General features: G+C 72.1%; 2 protein-coding genes across 8 annotated transcripts; one reads left to right on the top strand and one right to left on the bottom strand.

Annotated features, from left to right (window-relative positions):
* The first annotated feature begins 902 nt into the window (after window positions 1-902).
* Window positions 903-9,877, top strand: OPLAH (5-oxoprolinase, ATP-hydrolysing). 7 transcript variants are annotated; one of them, XM_051831223.3, is made up of 27 exons: window positions 903-1,110; window positions 2,126-2,349; window positions 2,423-2,614; window positions 2,965-3,064; window positions 3,152-3,275; window positions 3,366-3,561; window positions 3,642-3,807; window positions 3,899-4,037; window positions 4,123-4,190; window positions 4,325-4,590; window positions 4,732-4,844; window positions 4,930-5,100; window positions 5,224-5,361; window positions 5,451-5,589; window positions 5,682-5,794; window positions 5,943-6,094; window positions 6,636-6,796; window positions 6,883-6,984; window positions 7,062-7,236; window positions 7,977-8,161; window positions 8,233-8,379; window positions 8,468-8,602; window positions 8,695-8,844; window positions 8,948-9,105; window positions 9,185-9,345; window positions 9,432-9,529; window positions 9,685-9,877. In XM_051831223.3, exons 2-27 carry the CDS (start codon window positions 2,179-2,181, stop codon window positions 9,829-9,831), a joined length of 3,867 nt encoding a protein of 1,288 aa, XP_051687183.3. In that variant the 5' UTR covers window positions 903-1,110; window positions 2,126-2,178; the 3' UTR covers window positions 9,832-9,877. The 7 variants fall into 7 exon arrangements, 5 of the variants coding, with proteins under 5 accessions (XP_051687183.3, XP_069931752.2, XP_051687180.3 ...); XM_070075651.2 differs by having other exon boundaries at window positions 985-1,110; window positions 2,096-2,349; XM_051831220.3 differs by lacking the exon at window positions 903-1,110 and adding an exon at window positions 1,473-1,631 and having other exon boundaries at window positions 7,977-8,068.
* On the bottom strand, window positions 9,864-12,173 carry LOC127486943 (sphingomyelin phosphodiesterase 5). Its single transcript, XM_051831245.3, has 7 exons — window positions 11,194-12,173; window positions 11,036-11,108; window positions 10,773-10,913; window positions 10,601-10,690; window positions 10,450-10,513; window positions 10,073-10,208; window positions 9,864-10,001 (listed from the first exon to the last, which is right to left on the bottom strand). Exons 1-7 carry the CDS (start codon window positions 12,019-12,021, stop codon window positions 9,909-9,911), a joined length of 1,425 nt encoding a protein of 474 aa, XP_051687205.3. The 5' UTR covers window positions 12,022-12,173; the 3' UTR covers window positions 9,864-9,908.
* Window positions 12,174-12,864: the final 691 nt, after the last annotated feature.

Below are 12,864 nucleotides of genomic sequence, written 5' to 3'. Positions count from 1 at the left end.
GCGGTCAGGGCCCAGGCAGGCAGCTGGGGCGGTGCGGGTAGGGGGTTGGGGCTGGGCTGAGGCAGAATGTCGCCCAGGAGCGCTGGGGAGTGAGTGGGCCCCTGGGGCCTGTGGGCAGGGCCTTCCCACACACCGCTCACAGCAGGTAGCAGTGGGGCTCCTGCATCCGAGCTATGGTGTGCTGGGTTCAGGCCCAGGCTGGCCACCAGGGACGGGGAAGGCAGTGGCAGCCTAGTGGCCTGGGGACAGCACCCCAGCGGGCACATGGTCATCTGGACAAGGGCCAGCAGCCCATCCACAGGGGACAGGGCCCTGGGTGCCTGCCCCTGTCTGCCGGGGAGCTGTTGTCCACTATGCCTGGCTTACTGAGGGCCGAGAGTCTGGGCTGGCAGAGGAGGCCATGGGACCATGGACAGAGGGCACGCGGTCGGTCGGGTGCCTCTGAGCCTGGCACTGCTGACTTGGTGACTCCGCTCTGCGTCTGTTCTTGTGGTGACCTGGGTCAGGCACTGGGTCCGGTTCCTCCTACACCATGTCTCCTTCCATCACTGTCACGTCACACGGGAGGGTGCCCTGTTGTGGCCTGGGTACAGCCCAGAGCCTGCAGTCCAGGTGCAGTCAGCCCACCTGTGCCGCCTCCCAGGCCCAGGCAGGCTTCCAGGGCCAGCAGAGCTCATTCTAGTGGGGCCAGGGTGTGGGGTCCCTGCCTGGCTGCTCTCTGGCTGGGACACTGGGTCAGTCCGTGGGGGGCCACCTCCCCCAGGCCAGCAGGAGGCAGCGCTCCCGGCTGGGGAAGTCCACCCTGGATCCGGCCTGCAGATGGCCCCACCCCCACACTCCAGCCGGCCCAGAGCCAGGCTTCCTTCAATGTCAAGTCTCCAACTGCGGGCCTGGCCAGCGTCCAGTGCAGGGGTCAGCTGGAACTCAGGAGGGGGGAGGATCCTGCCTTCCTGGGCCAGGAACCCCGCGGAGTAGCTTCGAGAAGGAACTGAACGGCCGCCAGCCCTGGCCTCTGCAGTCCCCCGCGGCTCTGGAAGCCGGGTTTCCAGGCCGGGGCGGCCACAGGCCCGGTCATCGTCACAGGGCCCGGTGCGGGGGCGTCAGCCACGGGTGTGTGCACGGGGAGGTTGACCGTGGGGTGGGCGGGACGGGCCTCCGCGCGTGGCGGGTGCGGGGCTTCTCCAGCGCGCGCCCCATGGCCAGACGCGCCCTCTGCCCGTCCCAGCGCGTCTGGGCCGCCCTCTGGACGGCAACCAGCCCGCGGTGCCCCAGGGCGGGAGGAGCGGGAGCGGGAGCGGAGGGCGCTGGCTCGGCGCAAGGCCCCGGCGGCCTGCAGAGCCAAGGTGACCCCGGGCGGGCCGCGGGGCGGTCAGCGGCGAGTTCCCCGCGCCGGCCCCGCCCCTCGCCTGGCGCGGCCGCCCGGCCCGGCAGCCCTCGGGTGGCTGGGCGCGAGGCGGGAGGCGCCCGGGACCGGCCGGGCCTGCCGCGGCCGCGGGGGTGGGGCGCGCCAGGCCCCGCCGTGCTGGGGGCGGGCCCCGCAGGCCCCTCCCCGGGGTGGGGACTGGAGCGGGCAGGGCCGGCGGGGAGCGCAGCCCGTGCAGTCTGCGAGCGACCCGGCGCCGACCAGGCAGGTGGGCCCTGCGCCGTCCTCTCCGCTCCCCGCAGCCACCTCCCCGCTGCCCGCTGGGCCGGCTCCTCACCGCCTCCCGGCCTCGGGCCTGCCCAGTCCCGACGCCCCGCAAGGCCTCGGCCTGGAAGTGGGACCGCCCCCCCCCCCCCATCTGCCCACGCTGACCCCAGGCTGCTTCGTGCCAAGAGAACTCCGACCTCCCAGGTCCCAGGCCGAGGCCTGCAGCGGAGCCTCCACCTCCACCTCCACCCCTGGCAGGCCTGTCCCAGACCCTGGCTTCTACCCCAACCCACGGGGCTGGGAGCCTTCTGCCCCCTGCTGACCGGCCTGTCCAGCTCTGGCTGTGGCGCACACTGCCCTCCAGGACGGCCCTCCTCCGCCAGGGCCCCTCCCTAACTGGCGTTCCTACCCCTCCTTTCCCGTTCCTGCCCACCCCCGTTTCCCGTTCCTGTGGCGGACCCCCAGACCTGCCCACCCACCTGCCGCCCTGTCCAGTTCACCCAGGGCTGCCGGTGGAAGAGCCCCTGCTGGACTGCAGCCCCACCACCATGGGTACCCCGGAGGGCCGCTTCCACTTCGCCATCGACCGCGGAGGCACCTTCACGGACGTCTTTGCCCAGTGTCCAGGCGGGCACGTGCGGGTCTTGAAGCTGCTCTCGGAGGACCCTGCCAACTACGCAGACGCCCCGACCGAGGGCATCCGCAGGATCCTGGAGCAGGTGCGCCGGCGCAGCCTGCGGGATGGGTGGGCGCCTGCGGCCAGGGGCCTCGTGCTCACCGAGCGGTCCCCAGGAGGGAGGCGTGCTGCTGCCCCGGGACCGGCCGCTGGACACCAGCCGCATTGCCAGCATCCGCATGGGCACCACAGTGGCCACCAACGCGCTGCTGGAGCGGCGAGGGGAGCGGGTGGCACTGCTGGTGACACGTGGCTTCAAAGACCTGCTGCACATCGGCACCCAGGCCCGTGAGGACCTGTTCGACCTGGTGAGCCCCCTGTGCCGGCTCACACCTCCCTGGGGGTGTCCTGGGCCCCCGGCTCTGCCTCCCTGGCACGTGGTGTCCTGCTACTGCCTGCTACAACTTGCTGTCCTAGACCTGAGCCAGCCCTGCTCCCCGCCCCCACTGCGGGATTCCCGGAAGGTGCTGTCCCGAGGGGGCGGGCACTTGGCTGCATTCAAATACCTGGGGGTGGGTGCGGAGAACCACACCTGGATGGACTTTGCTGGGACTGCCGATCAAGCCGAGTTCCCTGGGCCGCCCCCCCAGGCCCCGCCAGGCAGGGCCTCCGCAGGGCCCTCAGACCTGGTGCTGCCCTGATTTCTGGTGGCCCCCAGGCCGTGCCCATGCCCGAGGTGCTGTACGAGGAGGTCCTGGAGGTGGACGAGCGTGTGGTGCTCTACCGCGGAGAGCCGGGCGCCGGAGCACCTGTCAAAGGTGTGCTTGCTGCTGCGGCAGGTGCGGGCCGTGGGGTGGAAGGGCGGGCCCCCGCCGCCGCTGACTGGCGGCCGTGGGCTTCTGCAGGCCGCACAGGGGACCTGCTGGAGGTGCAGCAGCCTGTGGACCTGGGGGCCCTGCGCGGGAAGCTGGAGGGGCTCCTGGCGCGTGGCATCCGCAGTCTGGCGGTGGTGCTCATGCACTCCTACACGTGAGCGAGGGTTGTGGGCCGCGGCCTGGGATGGGGAGTGGGGTGGCTGGGCCCTGGTGGCAGGCACAGGCCCCTGGGTTCTGGCCGCAGGTGGGCCCAGCACGAGCAGCAGGTGGGCACGCTGGCCCGGGAGCTGGGCTTCCTGCACGTGTCGCTGTCCTCGGAGGCCATGCCGATGGTGCGCATTGTTCCCCGGGGACACACGGCCTGCGCCGACGCCTACCTCACGCCTGCCATCCAGCGCTACGTGCAAGGCTTCCGCCGGGGCTTCCAGGGCCAGCTGAAGGTGAGGCCCGGCCGCCCGCCCCCCGCCGGGCCGGCACCCGAGCCTGGTCAGCGCTCACTGCCGCTCCTGCCCCTCCCCAGGACGTGCAGGTGCTGTTCATGCGCTCCGACGGCGGCCTGGCGCCCATGGACGCCTTCAGCGGCTCCCGCGCCGTGCTCTCGGGCCCTGCCGGCGGGGTGGTCGGCTACGCGGCCACCACCTACCAGCTGGAGGGCGGCCAGCCAGTCATCGGCTTTGACATGGGAGGTGTGAATGCTGCCGGTGGCACCTGGGGGGGGGGGGTTGGGGTTTGGCGCATGTGTCTTCAGGGGACTTCCCGGCTCCCCTCTCCCCACAGGCACGTCCACAGATGTGAGCCGTTACGCGGGGGAGTTTGAACACGTGTTTGAGGCCAGCATCGCCGGTGTCACCCTCCAGGCCCCCCAGCTGGACATCAACACGGTGGCAGCTGGAGGGGGCTCCCGCCTCTTCTTCAGGTCAGCTCTCCTGCCCTCCGGGGCCAGGGCTCTAAGCCCTGTGTCCCCCTCCCAGAACCCCGACCCCAGTCCTGCCTCTCTCAAGGTCTGGCCTCTTCGCGGTTGGGCCCGAGTCTGCAGGTGCCCACCCCGGCCCCGCCTGCTACCGCAAAGGTAAGAGCTGGCCTCTGCCCCACCAGGGCTTGGCCTCCTCCGCCGTGCTGGGCCCACTCCATCCCCCATCCCTCTGCCCACTCCTGGCCCCTCCCTGCCTCTGCCCCGACTCCTACCCTGTGCCCGCCTCCCAGGGGGCCCCGTGACACTGACAGATGCGAATCTGGTGCTGGGTCGCCTGCTGCCTGCCTCCTTCCCCTGCATCTTTGGGCCGGGAGAGGACCAGCCACTGTCCCCGGAGGCCTCCCGCAAGGCCCTGGAGGCTGTGGCCACTGAGGTCAACAGCTTCCTGACCAACGGGCCTTGCCCGGCCTCCCCGCTGAGCCTGGAGGAGGTGGCCATGGGGTTCGTGCGTGTAGCCAACGAGGCCATGTGCCGGCCCATCCGTGCACTCACCCAGGTAAGCCCCCCTCACCTTCTGTCCTGCTCTCCAGCCCTGTCCCCTGCCCCACACCTCCTCTTGGTCAGCCCAGCAGGGGTGGGGGGGGGAGGCTGGACGGGACGGGGCGGGAGCTGGCACTGACCTCACCTGGCTCTGCAGGCGCGAGGCCACGACCCCTCAGCCCACGTGCTGGCTTGCTTTGGGGGAGCCGGTGGGCAGCATGCTTGCGCCATCGCCCGGGCCCTGGGCATGGACACTGTGCACATTCACAGGTGGGCCCGGGCAGGGGGTGGGGGGCACTGGCGGACATGGGGGGCGCCTCCCTCCCTGTACCGACATACCACCCCGCCTCTGCAGGCACAGCGGGCTGCTGTCGGCGCTGGGGCTGGCCCTGGCGGACGTGGTGCACGAGGCGCAGGAGCCCTGCTCCCTGCCCTACACGCCGGACACCTTCCTGCAGCTGGACCAGAGGCTGAGCCGGCTGGAGGAGCAGTGTGTGGAGGCCCTGCAGGCCCAGGGCTTCCCCAGGTGGGCCCTGGTGGCTCCTCCTATCACTCTTTGAGAAGGCAGGACAGGCATCCCGGGGGGGCCCTGGGTGGGCTGGGGCAGGCTCTGCCCTGAGTGCCCCTGCCTGCCCCCTGCCCGCCACAGGTCCCAGATCAGCACCGAGAGCTTCCTGCACCTGCGTTACCAGGGCACGGACTGCGCCCTCATGGTGGCTGCCCACCAGCACCCGCCCACCGCCCGCTCCCCCCGCGCCGGCGACTTCGGGGCAGCCTTCGTGGAGAGGTCCGTGAGCGTCACATCCGGGCAGCCTGGGGGTGGCCTGCCGGGCTGGCCACCCCGCCCTGACCATTGCCCTGGCCGGGGGTGCGCAGGTACCTGAGGGAATTCGGCTTTGTCATCCCCGAGCGACCGGTCATGGTGGACGACGTGCGGGTGAGGGGCACTGGCCGCAGCGGTCTTCATCTTGAGGATGCCCCCAAAGCCCAGACCGGGCCTCCCCGGGTGGACAAGGTTGGTGGCCCTGGCCTGCCCGCAGCCACGGCTTGGGGGACAGGGTGTGGGCTGGGAGACTCGGGGCCTCGCTCTCTTCGTGTTCCCTGCAGATGACCCAGTGCTATTTCGAGGGGGGCTATCAAGAGACCCCCGTGTACCTCCTCGGAGAGCTGGGCTATGGCCACAAGCTCCAGGGGCCCTGCCTCGTTATTGACAGCAACAGGTGGGCTGGGGCCTGGCCAGGTGGCCCCTGGGAGCGGTGAACCACGGGGCGCCTGGCTGGGGGTCTGAAGGACTAGGCCGGGGCTGTGGGGTCCCTGCCTGGGAAGGGGCCTGACCCCTTGTACCCTCTCTGTGCTCCCCGTCCCCAGCACCATCCTGGTGGAGCCAGGTTGCCAGGCAGAGGTGACCGAGAGAGGGGACATCCGCATCTCTGTGGGGGCCGAGGCCCCGAGCACAGTGGGCACCCAGCTCGACCCCATCCAGCTGTCCATCTTCTCTCACCGCTTCATGAGCATTGCTGGTGAGGGGCTGCCACCACCAGCACCGCCCTGGCTGCCCGCGGGGCAGGGCTCAGGGGTCGGAGTACCGGGCACAGGTGGCTGCAGGTAGTGCGGAGACCACACGGCATTGGTTCTTGTCATTTTGTTGCTCGTGGCAGGCCAGGGGGTGCAGTGGGAAAGTGACCAAGGGGCAGAAGCAGGATCTGGGCGGGCATGGGCAGGCATCAAGGCCTTGGCCGTGGGAGGGGCAGTGCCTGGCTCCTCTCACCGGGAGTTGTGATTTGCTGATAGCCATGACCTGTCTGTGCAGGCTCAGGCCAGGGGCTTCCTGGGAGCCCCAGGGTCCGTGCCCGAGAGTGACTCTCATGTGCCAAGCAGGACAGTGTCCGGGGGGGAGGGAGCAGGTTCTCCTGGGGCGGGAGGGGGTGGTGCCGCGGCTGCTCTGTGCCTGTGTGGACTTGCCTCCATCTTGCTGTCCCCCGGGCTCCTGGGCCTGGGCCTGGGGCACCTGGAGCGTGCGGTGGGTGGGGACGGCAGGCATCGGTCCCTCTGTGCCCCCAGAGCAGATGGGCCGCATCCTGCAGCGCACGGCCATCTCCACCAACATCAAGGAGCGCCTGGACTTCTCCTGCGCCCTCTTCGGGCCCGACGGAGGGCTGGTCTCCAACGCCCCCCACATCCCTGTGCACCTGGGCGCCATGCAGGAAACGGTGCAGTTCCAGGTGTGCGGGGCCCCTCCCCACCCCGCCCTGCTGCAGCCCTGCCTCCCTCTCCCCACCCCCAACGCTGCCTGGTTCCCTGGTTTCAGATCCAGCACCTGGGGGCTGACCTGCACCCCGGGGACGTGCTTCTGAGCAACCACCCCAGCGCAGGGGGCAGCCATCTGCCAGACCTCACCGTCATCACCCCGGTGAGAGGCGGGCCGGGCCACCTTTTGGGGGTGCGAGGGTGGCTGCCACAGCTGACGGGTGCTCCGCATGCCCCTAGGTGTTCTGGCCGGGTCAGACGCGGCCTGTGTTCTACGTGGCCAGCCGTGGGCACCACGCGGACATTGGGGGCATCACCCCGGGCTCCATGCCCCCACACTCCACCATGCTGCAGCAGGAAGGCGCCGTCTTCTTGTCCTTTAAGCTGGTCCAGGGGGGCGTCTTCCAGGAGGAGGGTGAGTGGGTGTGGGGCCCGGGTGGGGGCTCAGCTGGCTGGGACTCATGGCTGCTGCTGGCAGCTGGGCCGGGCTGGACACTGGCCCAGTCTGTCCCCAGGCTGCGAGTGGCGGCCCCGTGCAGTGGCTGGGACCCGTGCAGCCGCTGCCATCCTCTGAGTGGGTCAGAGGAGCTGAGACGAGTTCTGCCCGGCCCAGGAAGACTCCCAGAGGTGGTCTTGGGGAAGGGGAGGTGGTGGGTGGGGCTGACCAGGACACCGCAGGAGAGGACCCTGTTTCAAGTCAGGTGTGTGTAGCCAGCAGTGGGAGTGGCATCTGCAGAGAGCGGTGGAGCCAGGGGCAGGGGCTGCTCTCCGGCTTGGGTCTGCGTCTGCTCCCCACTGCCGGGGGCTGGGTGGCACAGGGCAGAGGCTTCACCAGGGATGTGGGGTGGCACAGCCCTGGCTGTGGGGCCAGCGTGAGCCTGGAGGCGCTGGGCAGGGAGGTGGCCTTGCTCTGGGAGAGGAGACCGGGGCCCCGAGAAGGCAGGAGGGGAGGAAGGAGAGCAATGTCGGCCACAAGGGACGCACTAGCAATGCTGCCTGCCCCCAGGCGTGGGGCTGGGGGAGGGGAGGCAGGAGGCTCCACACAAGGCTGGAGGTTGGGGCACCAGGGGCTTCCCGGGGGATGGAGCAGGGCGCCAGGCAGCCAGGGCTGGGGGCGGGGGCTCAGCCTGACCCCGTCCCGTCCCCGCCCCGCAGCGGTGACCGAGGCCCTGCGGGCGCCCGGCAAGATCTCTGGCTGCAGCGGAACCAGGAACCTGCACGACAACCTCTCGGATCTGCGGGCACAGGTGGCAGCCAACCAGAAGGGCATCCAGCTGGTGGGGGAGCTCATCGGGCAGTACGGCCTGGACGTGGTGCAGGCCTACATGGGCCACATCCAGGTGGGTGGGGGTCAGGCGCGGGGCGGCGCACGGGCGCGGGCCACTCTGACGCCCACCCTTCCTGCCGTCAGGCCAACGCCGAGCTGGCCGTCCGCGACATGCTGCGCGCCTTCGGAACCGCCCGCCAGGCGCGGGGTCTGCCTCTCGAGGTGTCGGCCGAGGACCACATGGACGACGGCTCCCCCATCCGCCTCCGCGTGCAGATCAACCTGAACCAGGTGGGCCGCCGGGGCGCGGGGAGGCTGCCCCGGGGGCGCTGGCGGAGGGCCGGCCGCTGACCGCCTCTCCTCGCCCGGCGGCGGCCAGGGCAGCGCCGTGTTTGACTTCAGCAGCACCGGGCCCGAGGTGTTCGGCAACCTGAACGCGCCGCGCGCCATAACGCTGTCGGCGCTCATCTACTGCCTGCGCTGCCTGGTGGGCCGCGACATCCCGCTCAACCAGGTGCGCGCGGGCGGGCGGGCGGGCGAGAGCGGGGCAGGGGGCTGCCCGGCCGCCGCCGCTCCCGGCCCTGAGCGCCGCCCGGCCCCGCACAGGGCTGCCTGGCGCCGGTGCGTGTGGTCATCCCTCCCGGCTCCATCCTGGACCCGTCCCCGGAGGCGGCCGTGGTGGGCGGCAACGTGCTCACGTCGCAGCGCGTGGTGGACGTCATCCTGGGGGCCTTCGGGGCCTGCGCCGCCTCCCAGGTGCGGCCGACGCTGGGCTCCCGGGGCGGGGCGGGGGCGCTTGGGGAGCGCGCGCGTGCGCGGCCGGTTGGGGAGGGGAGGTAGCGGCCGCCTGCCCCGCCAGGGCTGCATGAACAACGTGACCCTCGGCAACGCTCGCGTGGGCTACTACGAGACGGTGGCGGGCGGCGCGGGCGCCGGCCCCGGCTGGCACGGACGCAGCGGCGTGCACAGCCACATGACCAACACGCGCATCACCGACCCCGAGATCCTGGAGAGACGGTGAGCGGCGCGGCGCGGCGCGGCGCGGCGGGGGCCGGGGCCCGCGCCCGGCCGCGCGCTGAGCGCCTGGTCCGCGCAGGTACCCGGTCATCCTGCGCCGCTTTGAGCTGAGGCCGGGCTCTGGGGGCCGAGGCCGCTTCCGCGGCGGCGACGGCGTGGTCCGCGAGCTGCTCTTCCGCGAGGAGGCTCTGCTGTCGGTGCTGAGCGAGCGCCGCGCCTTCCGGCCCTACGGCCTCCACGGTGCGCGCCCCCGCCTGCCGGCCCCTGCCCGCTCCGCGAGGTCTCCCGGGCTTTCCTGGACACCCCGCGCCTCGCCTCTCCCGCAGGGGGCAAGCCTGGCGCCCGGGGCCTGAACCTGCTCATCCGCAAAGACGGCCGCACGGTGAATCTGGGCGGAAAGACGTCGGTCCCCGTGTACCCCGGGGTAAGGGCCGCGGCCGGGCAGCCTCCCCGTCCCACCGAGGGCGAACAGAGGCGCAGGAGCATCCAGGAACCGCGTTTAATGTGTCCGCGGAAGGCGCGGGGGGCCCCGAGGACCGGGGCCTGCGCCCGCGCTGAGCCCGCGCCTGTGCCCCCCAGGACGTGTTCTGCCTGCACACGCCCGGCGGCGGCGGTTACGGAGACCCGGAGGACCCCGCGCCGCCCCCGGGCTCGCCCCCGCAGCCCGTGGCCTTTCCTGAGCGCGGCAGCGTGTACGAGTACCGGCGGGCGCAGGAAGCCGTGTGAGCGGCGCAATAAAGATGCTCAAGCCGCCCGGCTCGGGCGCAGCGGCCGCGCAGCCTCCCGCTCCGTGTGTCGCCGGCCTACGGGGGCGCCGAAACCCGCAGGTGCAGGCCCACGGCCAGGTGGTCCGTGAGCCCCGCCAGGGCCGTGCTGAAGGTCACCTGCTCCACCTCCTGCGGGCGGGACTCGGGCTCGAGGCTGGGCCCAGCCAGCAGGCCCGGCCGCCCCGCGCCCCGGCACTTACCGGGCTCAGCAGCCCCCCAGGCTGTGCCCGGTACACGATGTAGTCCAGACGCCGGCCTTGCCACGGGTTGGGCCGGCAGCCCCCGCTGGGAGGGCCCGCCAGGTACAGTTGGCGGCCTTTCTCCTGCTCCAGGGCCCTGGGGGTGGGGTGGGGAGGGGCGATGTCACTGGCCAGGGCGAGTGATGCCCGGCCCCCAGGCCGCCACTCCCCTTAGCGGCGCCTGGCGGGAGGTGGGGAGGCGGAGCCCGGGCCGCCGCTCACCTGCGCCGCACTGTGTGGGGGAGCCCGGGCCGCCGCTCACCTGCCCCGCACTGTGTGGGGGAGCAGGCCTCCTCCACTCACCTGCGCCGCACCTGCGGGGAGGGGGCGCCGCTCACCTGCACAGCATCTCCGGGGAGCTGGCCACCGAGTGGTGGAGCGCGGTGGTGCTCAATAAGGTCCCTGCGGTGCCGGGAGGGCGGGGTCACCGGGAGCCTCGCGCGTCCTCGGGCTGCGCACGCACCCCCACCGCACCCCCAGGCGCCGTACCCAGGGCCCAGGGCTGCTCCCGCCGCGTGCCCAGCCGGCAGGGGTCCCGGAAGCGGCTGAAGAGTTTGTGCTCCTGCTCTCGAGCGTGGTCTGCCGGGAAAAGCGAAAAGCGGCGCTCGATGGGCGGGGCCGTGCCTTCGGGACCCGCCCCTCCGACTCCCACTCCCCTCACCTTGCGAGTGGTTGTCGAAGTTCAGGTCGCCCAGGAGCACGCTGAAGGCCACGGCCTCGTCGCTCCGGCCGCTCTCGGCCTCGAACTGCTCGGCCCACTCCAGCAGCAGCGTCAGCTGCTCGCAGCGCAAGGGCCCGTCCTCTGGGGGGAGGGGGGCGCCCACCAGATCCTGAGACTTGTCCGTGCGGGGCGGGCGCTGAGGGCGGCTGCCAGAGCGCCAGACGGCCTGGCCCCATGCCCACGGGGCCGCGCGCCAGACTCACCCGTAGGCGCATGCAAGTGCGTGCAGTGCAGGAAGCCCACGATGCGGCGCCCGTCCAGCGTGCCCAGCTGCGCCTGCAACGCCAGGGATGGCTCCAGCTGCCCTGCCTTTTGGGGCCAGCACCCTCCACTCCCCGGCCAGGGCGCATCGGGTCTGTACCTGTGCAGACAGCAGTCCCTTGGAGGCCAGGGCGTCTTCCCGGCGCGCGTTGGGGAAGCATCGGAAGGAGGCGCGCAGCAGCGGGTAGCGCGAGGCCAGCAGCAGCCCGCTGCCCAGCAGCTTGAGGTAAGGCCCGCGCTGCAGGCCCAGCGTTCCCACGTCGTGCAGCACCGGCCCCAGACTGGGCGCCAGGCGCCGCACCAGGCGACGGCCCGCGCGGAGATCGAACACCTCCTGCAGGCACACGAAGTCCACACCTGCGGGCACCGCAGGCAGGAGCACCCCGCAGGGCGCCCCTGGCTGCGGCTGCCTGCAGTCGGTGGCCCCGTGCAGCGAGGGCCGAAGGCCAGCTAGGAGCGCGGCGCCGATGGCCTCCGCGCGCCGCTGGCTGTGCGACAGGTTGCTGAAGCGCGCCAGCCCGTCGGGGAGCAGGCACAGGTTGGCGGTGAGGAAGGCGAAGCAGCGCGCGGGCTCGGCGGTAGCGCGCCAGGGCGGGGGTGGCACCCAGCACCGCGGAGGGGGCTGGTAGCAGAAGGGGCGGCGCCAGGCCTGCAGCGGCAGCCAGAGCAGCAGGCCGGGGAGCGCCAGCGGCAAACCCAGTAGCAGCAGCAGCGCCAGCGCCGCGCAGCCGACTGCCGCCGCTCGAAGCGTTCCCAGCCGGCTGGGTGGCACTCTCGGGGCGCAGCAGCCCAGCAGCTGGTCCAGCAACCAGTAGGTCGGGAAGAGGAGCGCGCGCGACAGGTCGTGGAGGGCGTGCAGCACCGGGTGCGGGAAGGGGGAGGCCCGCAGGGCGTCGGGCGCCGGGGGCCAGTCGGGCAGGGGTTGCATGGCGCACAGGGCTGTCTCGCCGTGAGGCACCTGGGAGGCCTATTTGCTTCCAGTGTGCGCGTCGAGTTGCCCGTGCGTCCTTGAGAGCTGCGGGTTAGTAGCGCGGGTGCAGGGCACGTGGCGCGACCTGCGCCGAGAGCAGGCGTGTCGCTGCGTCCGAAGGCGTGGGCGGAGGGTGCCGCTCTCCGCGTCTCATCCGCGCGCAACTTCGGCGCTGGCTGGGGAGAACGGAAGGGAAAGAGAAAGGGATCCTGCCTCGGGCTCCACCCACACCCCCCTGGCCCCGCCCCTCCACCCCTGGAGGCCGCCGGCTGTCCTTGAGTGTTGGCCCGAGCGCGCAGCGTCCGGCGCCGGCACCCTTCGGGGTCAGCCAGCTCGCAATAGGCCGGGCGCTCGGGATGCCTCGGCCCTGACCCTCTCCCCGCGGCCGCAGCGGCCCTGAGGTGTCTGGCCCCTGGGTTCGGCGATCCAGCACCGGTGCTGACCAGCCTCCCGCCCAGCGCCCTGCACAGTCCCTGAGGTCGGCCCGTGGTGAGGCGGCCCTGAGACCCAACCCTAAGGAGCTTCCAGTCTGGGGAGGGACCGTTGACTGCGGGGCTCGCGAGCCGGAAGGCAGGCAGCTCCCCCGCGGTGTCGCGCGTGGGCGCCCATCCCCAGCCCACCTTTCTGATGCCGGCTGTGAATGGGGCATCCACGACCACTTCTCAGAGGCGGGGGGCTCAGACTGCCCTGGAGGCCTGGCTCGGGGCTGACGCTCACCCTGCTGGCCCCGACTGTTCTGGTTGTGGTCCGGCAGGCTGGACCCCCTGACTCCTCGGGAAGCTTGGGTGTGGGGGGCCCCAG

Source organism: Oryctolagus cuniculus, chromosome 6 (assembly GCF_051225735.1).
Source record: "Oryctolagus cuniculus isolate XC-2025 breed Fujian yellow rabbit chromosome 6, ASM5122573v1, whole genome shotgun sequence".
NCBI classification, from domain to species: Eukaryota; Metazoa; Chordata; class Mammalia; order Lagomorpha; family Leporidae; genus Oryctolagus; species Oryctolagus cuniculus.
Note: the sequence above shows the minus strand (reverse complement) of the source record. Positions and strands in the feature narration are given on the sequence as shown.

Excerpts from the sequence above, each read along its gene's own strand:
- OPLAH (XM_051831223.3), top strand. The coding sequence starts at position 2,179 with ATGGGTACCCCGGAGGGCCGCTTCCACTTCGCCATCGACCGCGGAGGC. Across the intron at positions 4,038-4,122 it reads GGCTCCCGCCTCTTCTTCAG|GTCTGGCCTCTTCGCGGTTG; the intron begins GTCAGCTCTCCT and ends GCCTCTCTCAAG. Across the intron at positions 4,845-4,929 it reads GACACTGTGCACATTCACAG|GCACAGCGGGCTGCTGTCGG; the intron begins GTGGGCCCGGGC and ends CCGCCTCTGCAG.
- LOC127486943 (XM_051831245.3), bottom strand. The coding sequence starts at position 12,021 with ATGCAACCCCTGCCCGACTGGCCCCCGGCGCCCGACGCCCTGCGGGCC. Across the intron at positions 10,914-11,035 it reads GCACTTGCATGCGCCTACGG|AGGACGGGCCCTTGCGCTGC; the intron begins GTGAGTCTGGCG and ends CCCTCCCCCCAG. Across the intron at positions 10,514-10,600 it reads GGAGCAGCCCTGGGCCCTGG|GGACCTTATTGAGCACCACC; the intron begins GTACGGCGCCTG and ends CCGGCACCGCAG.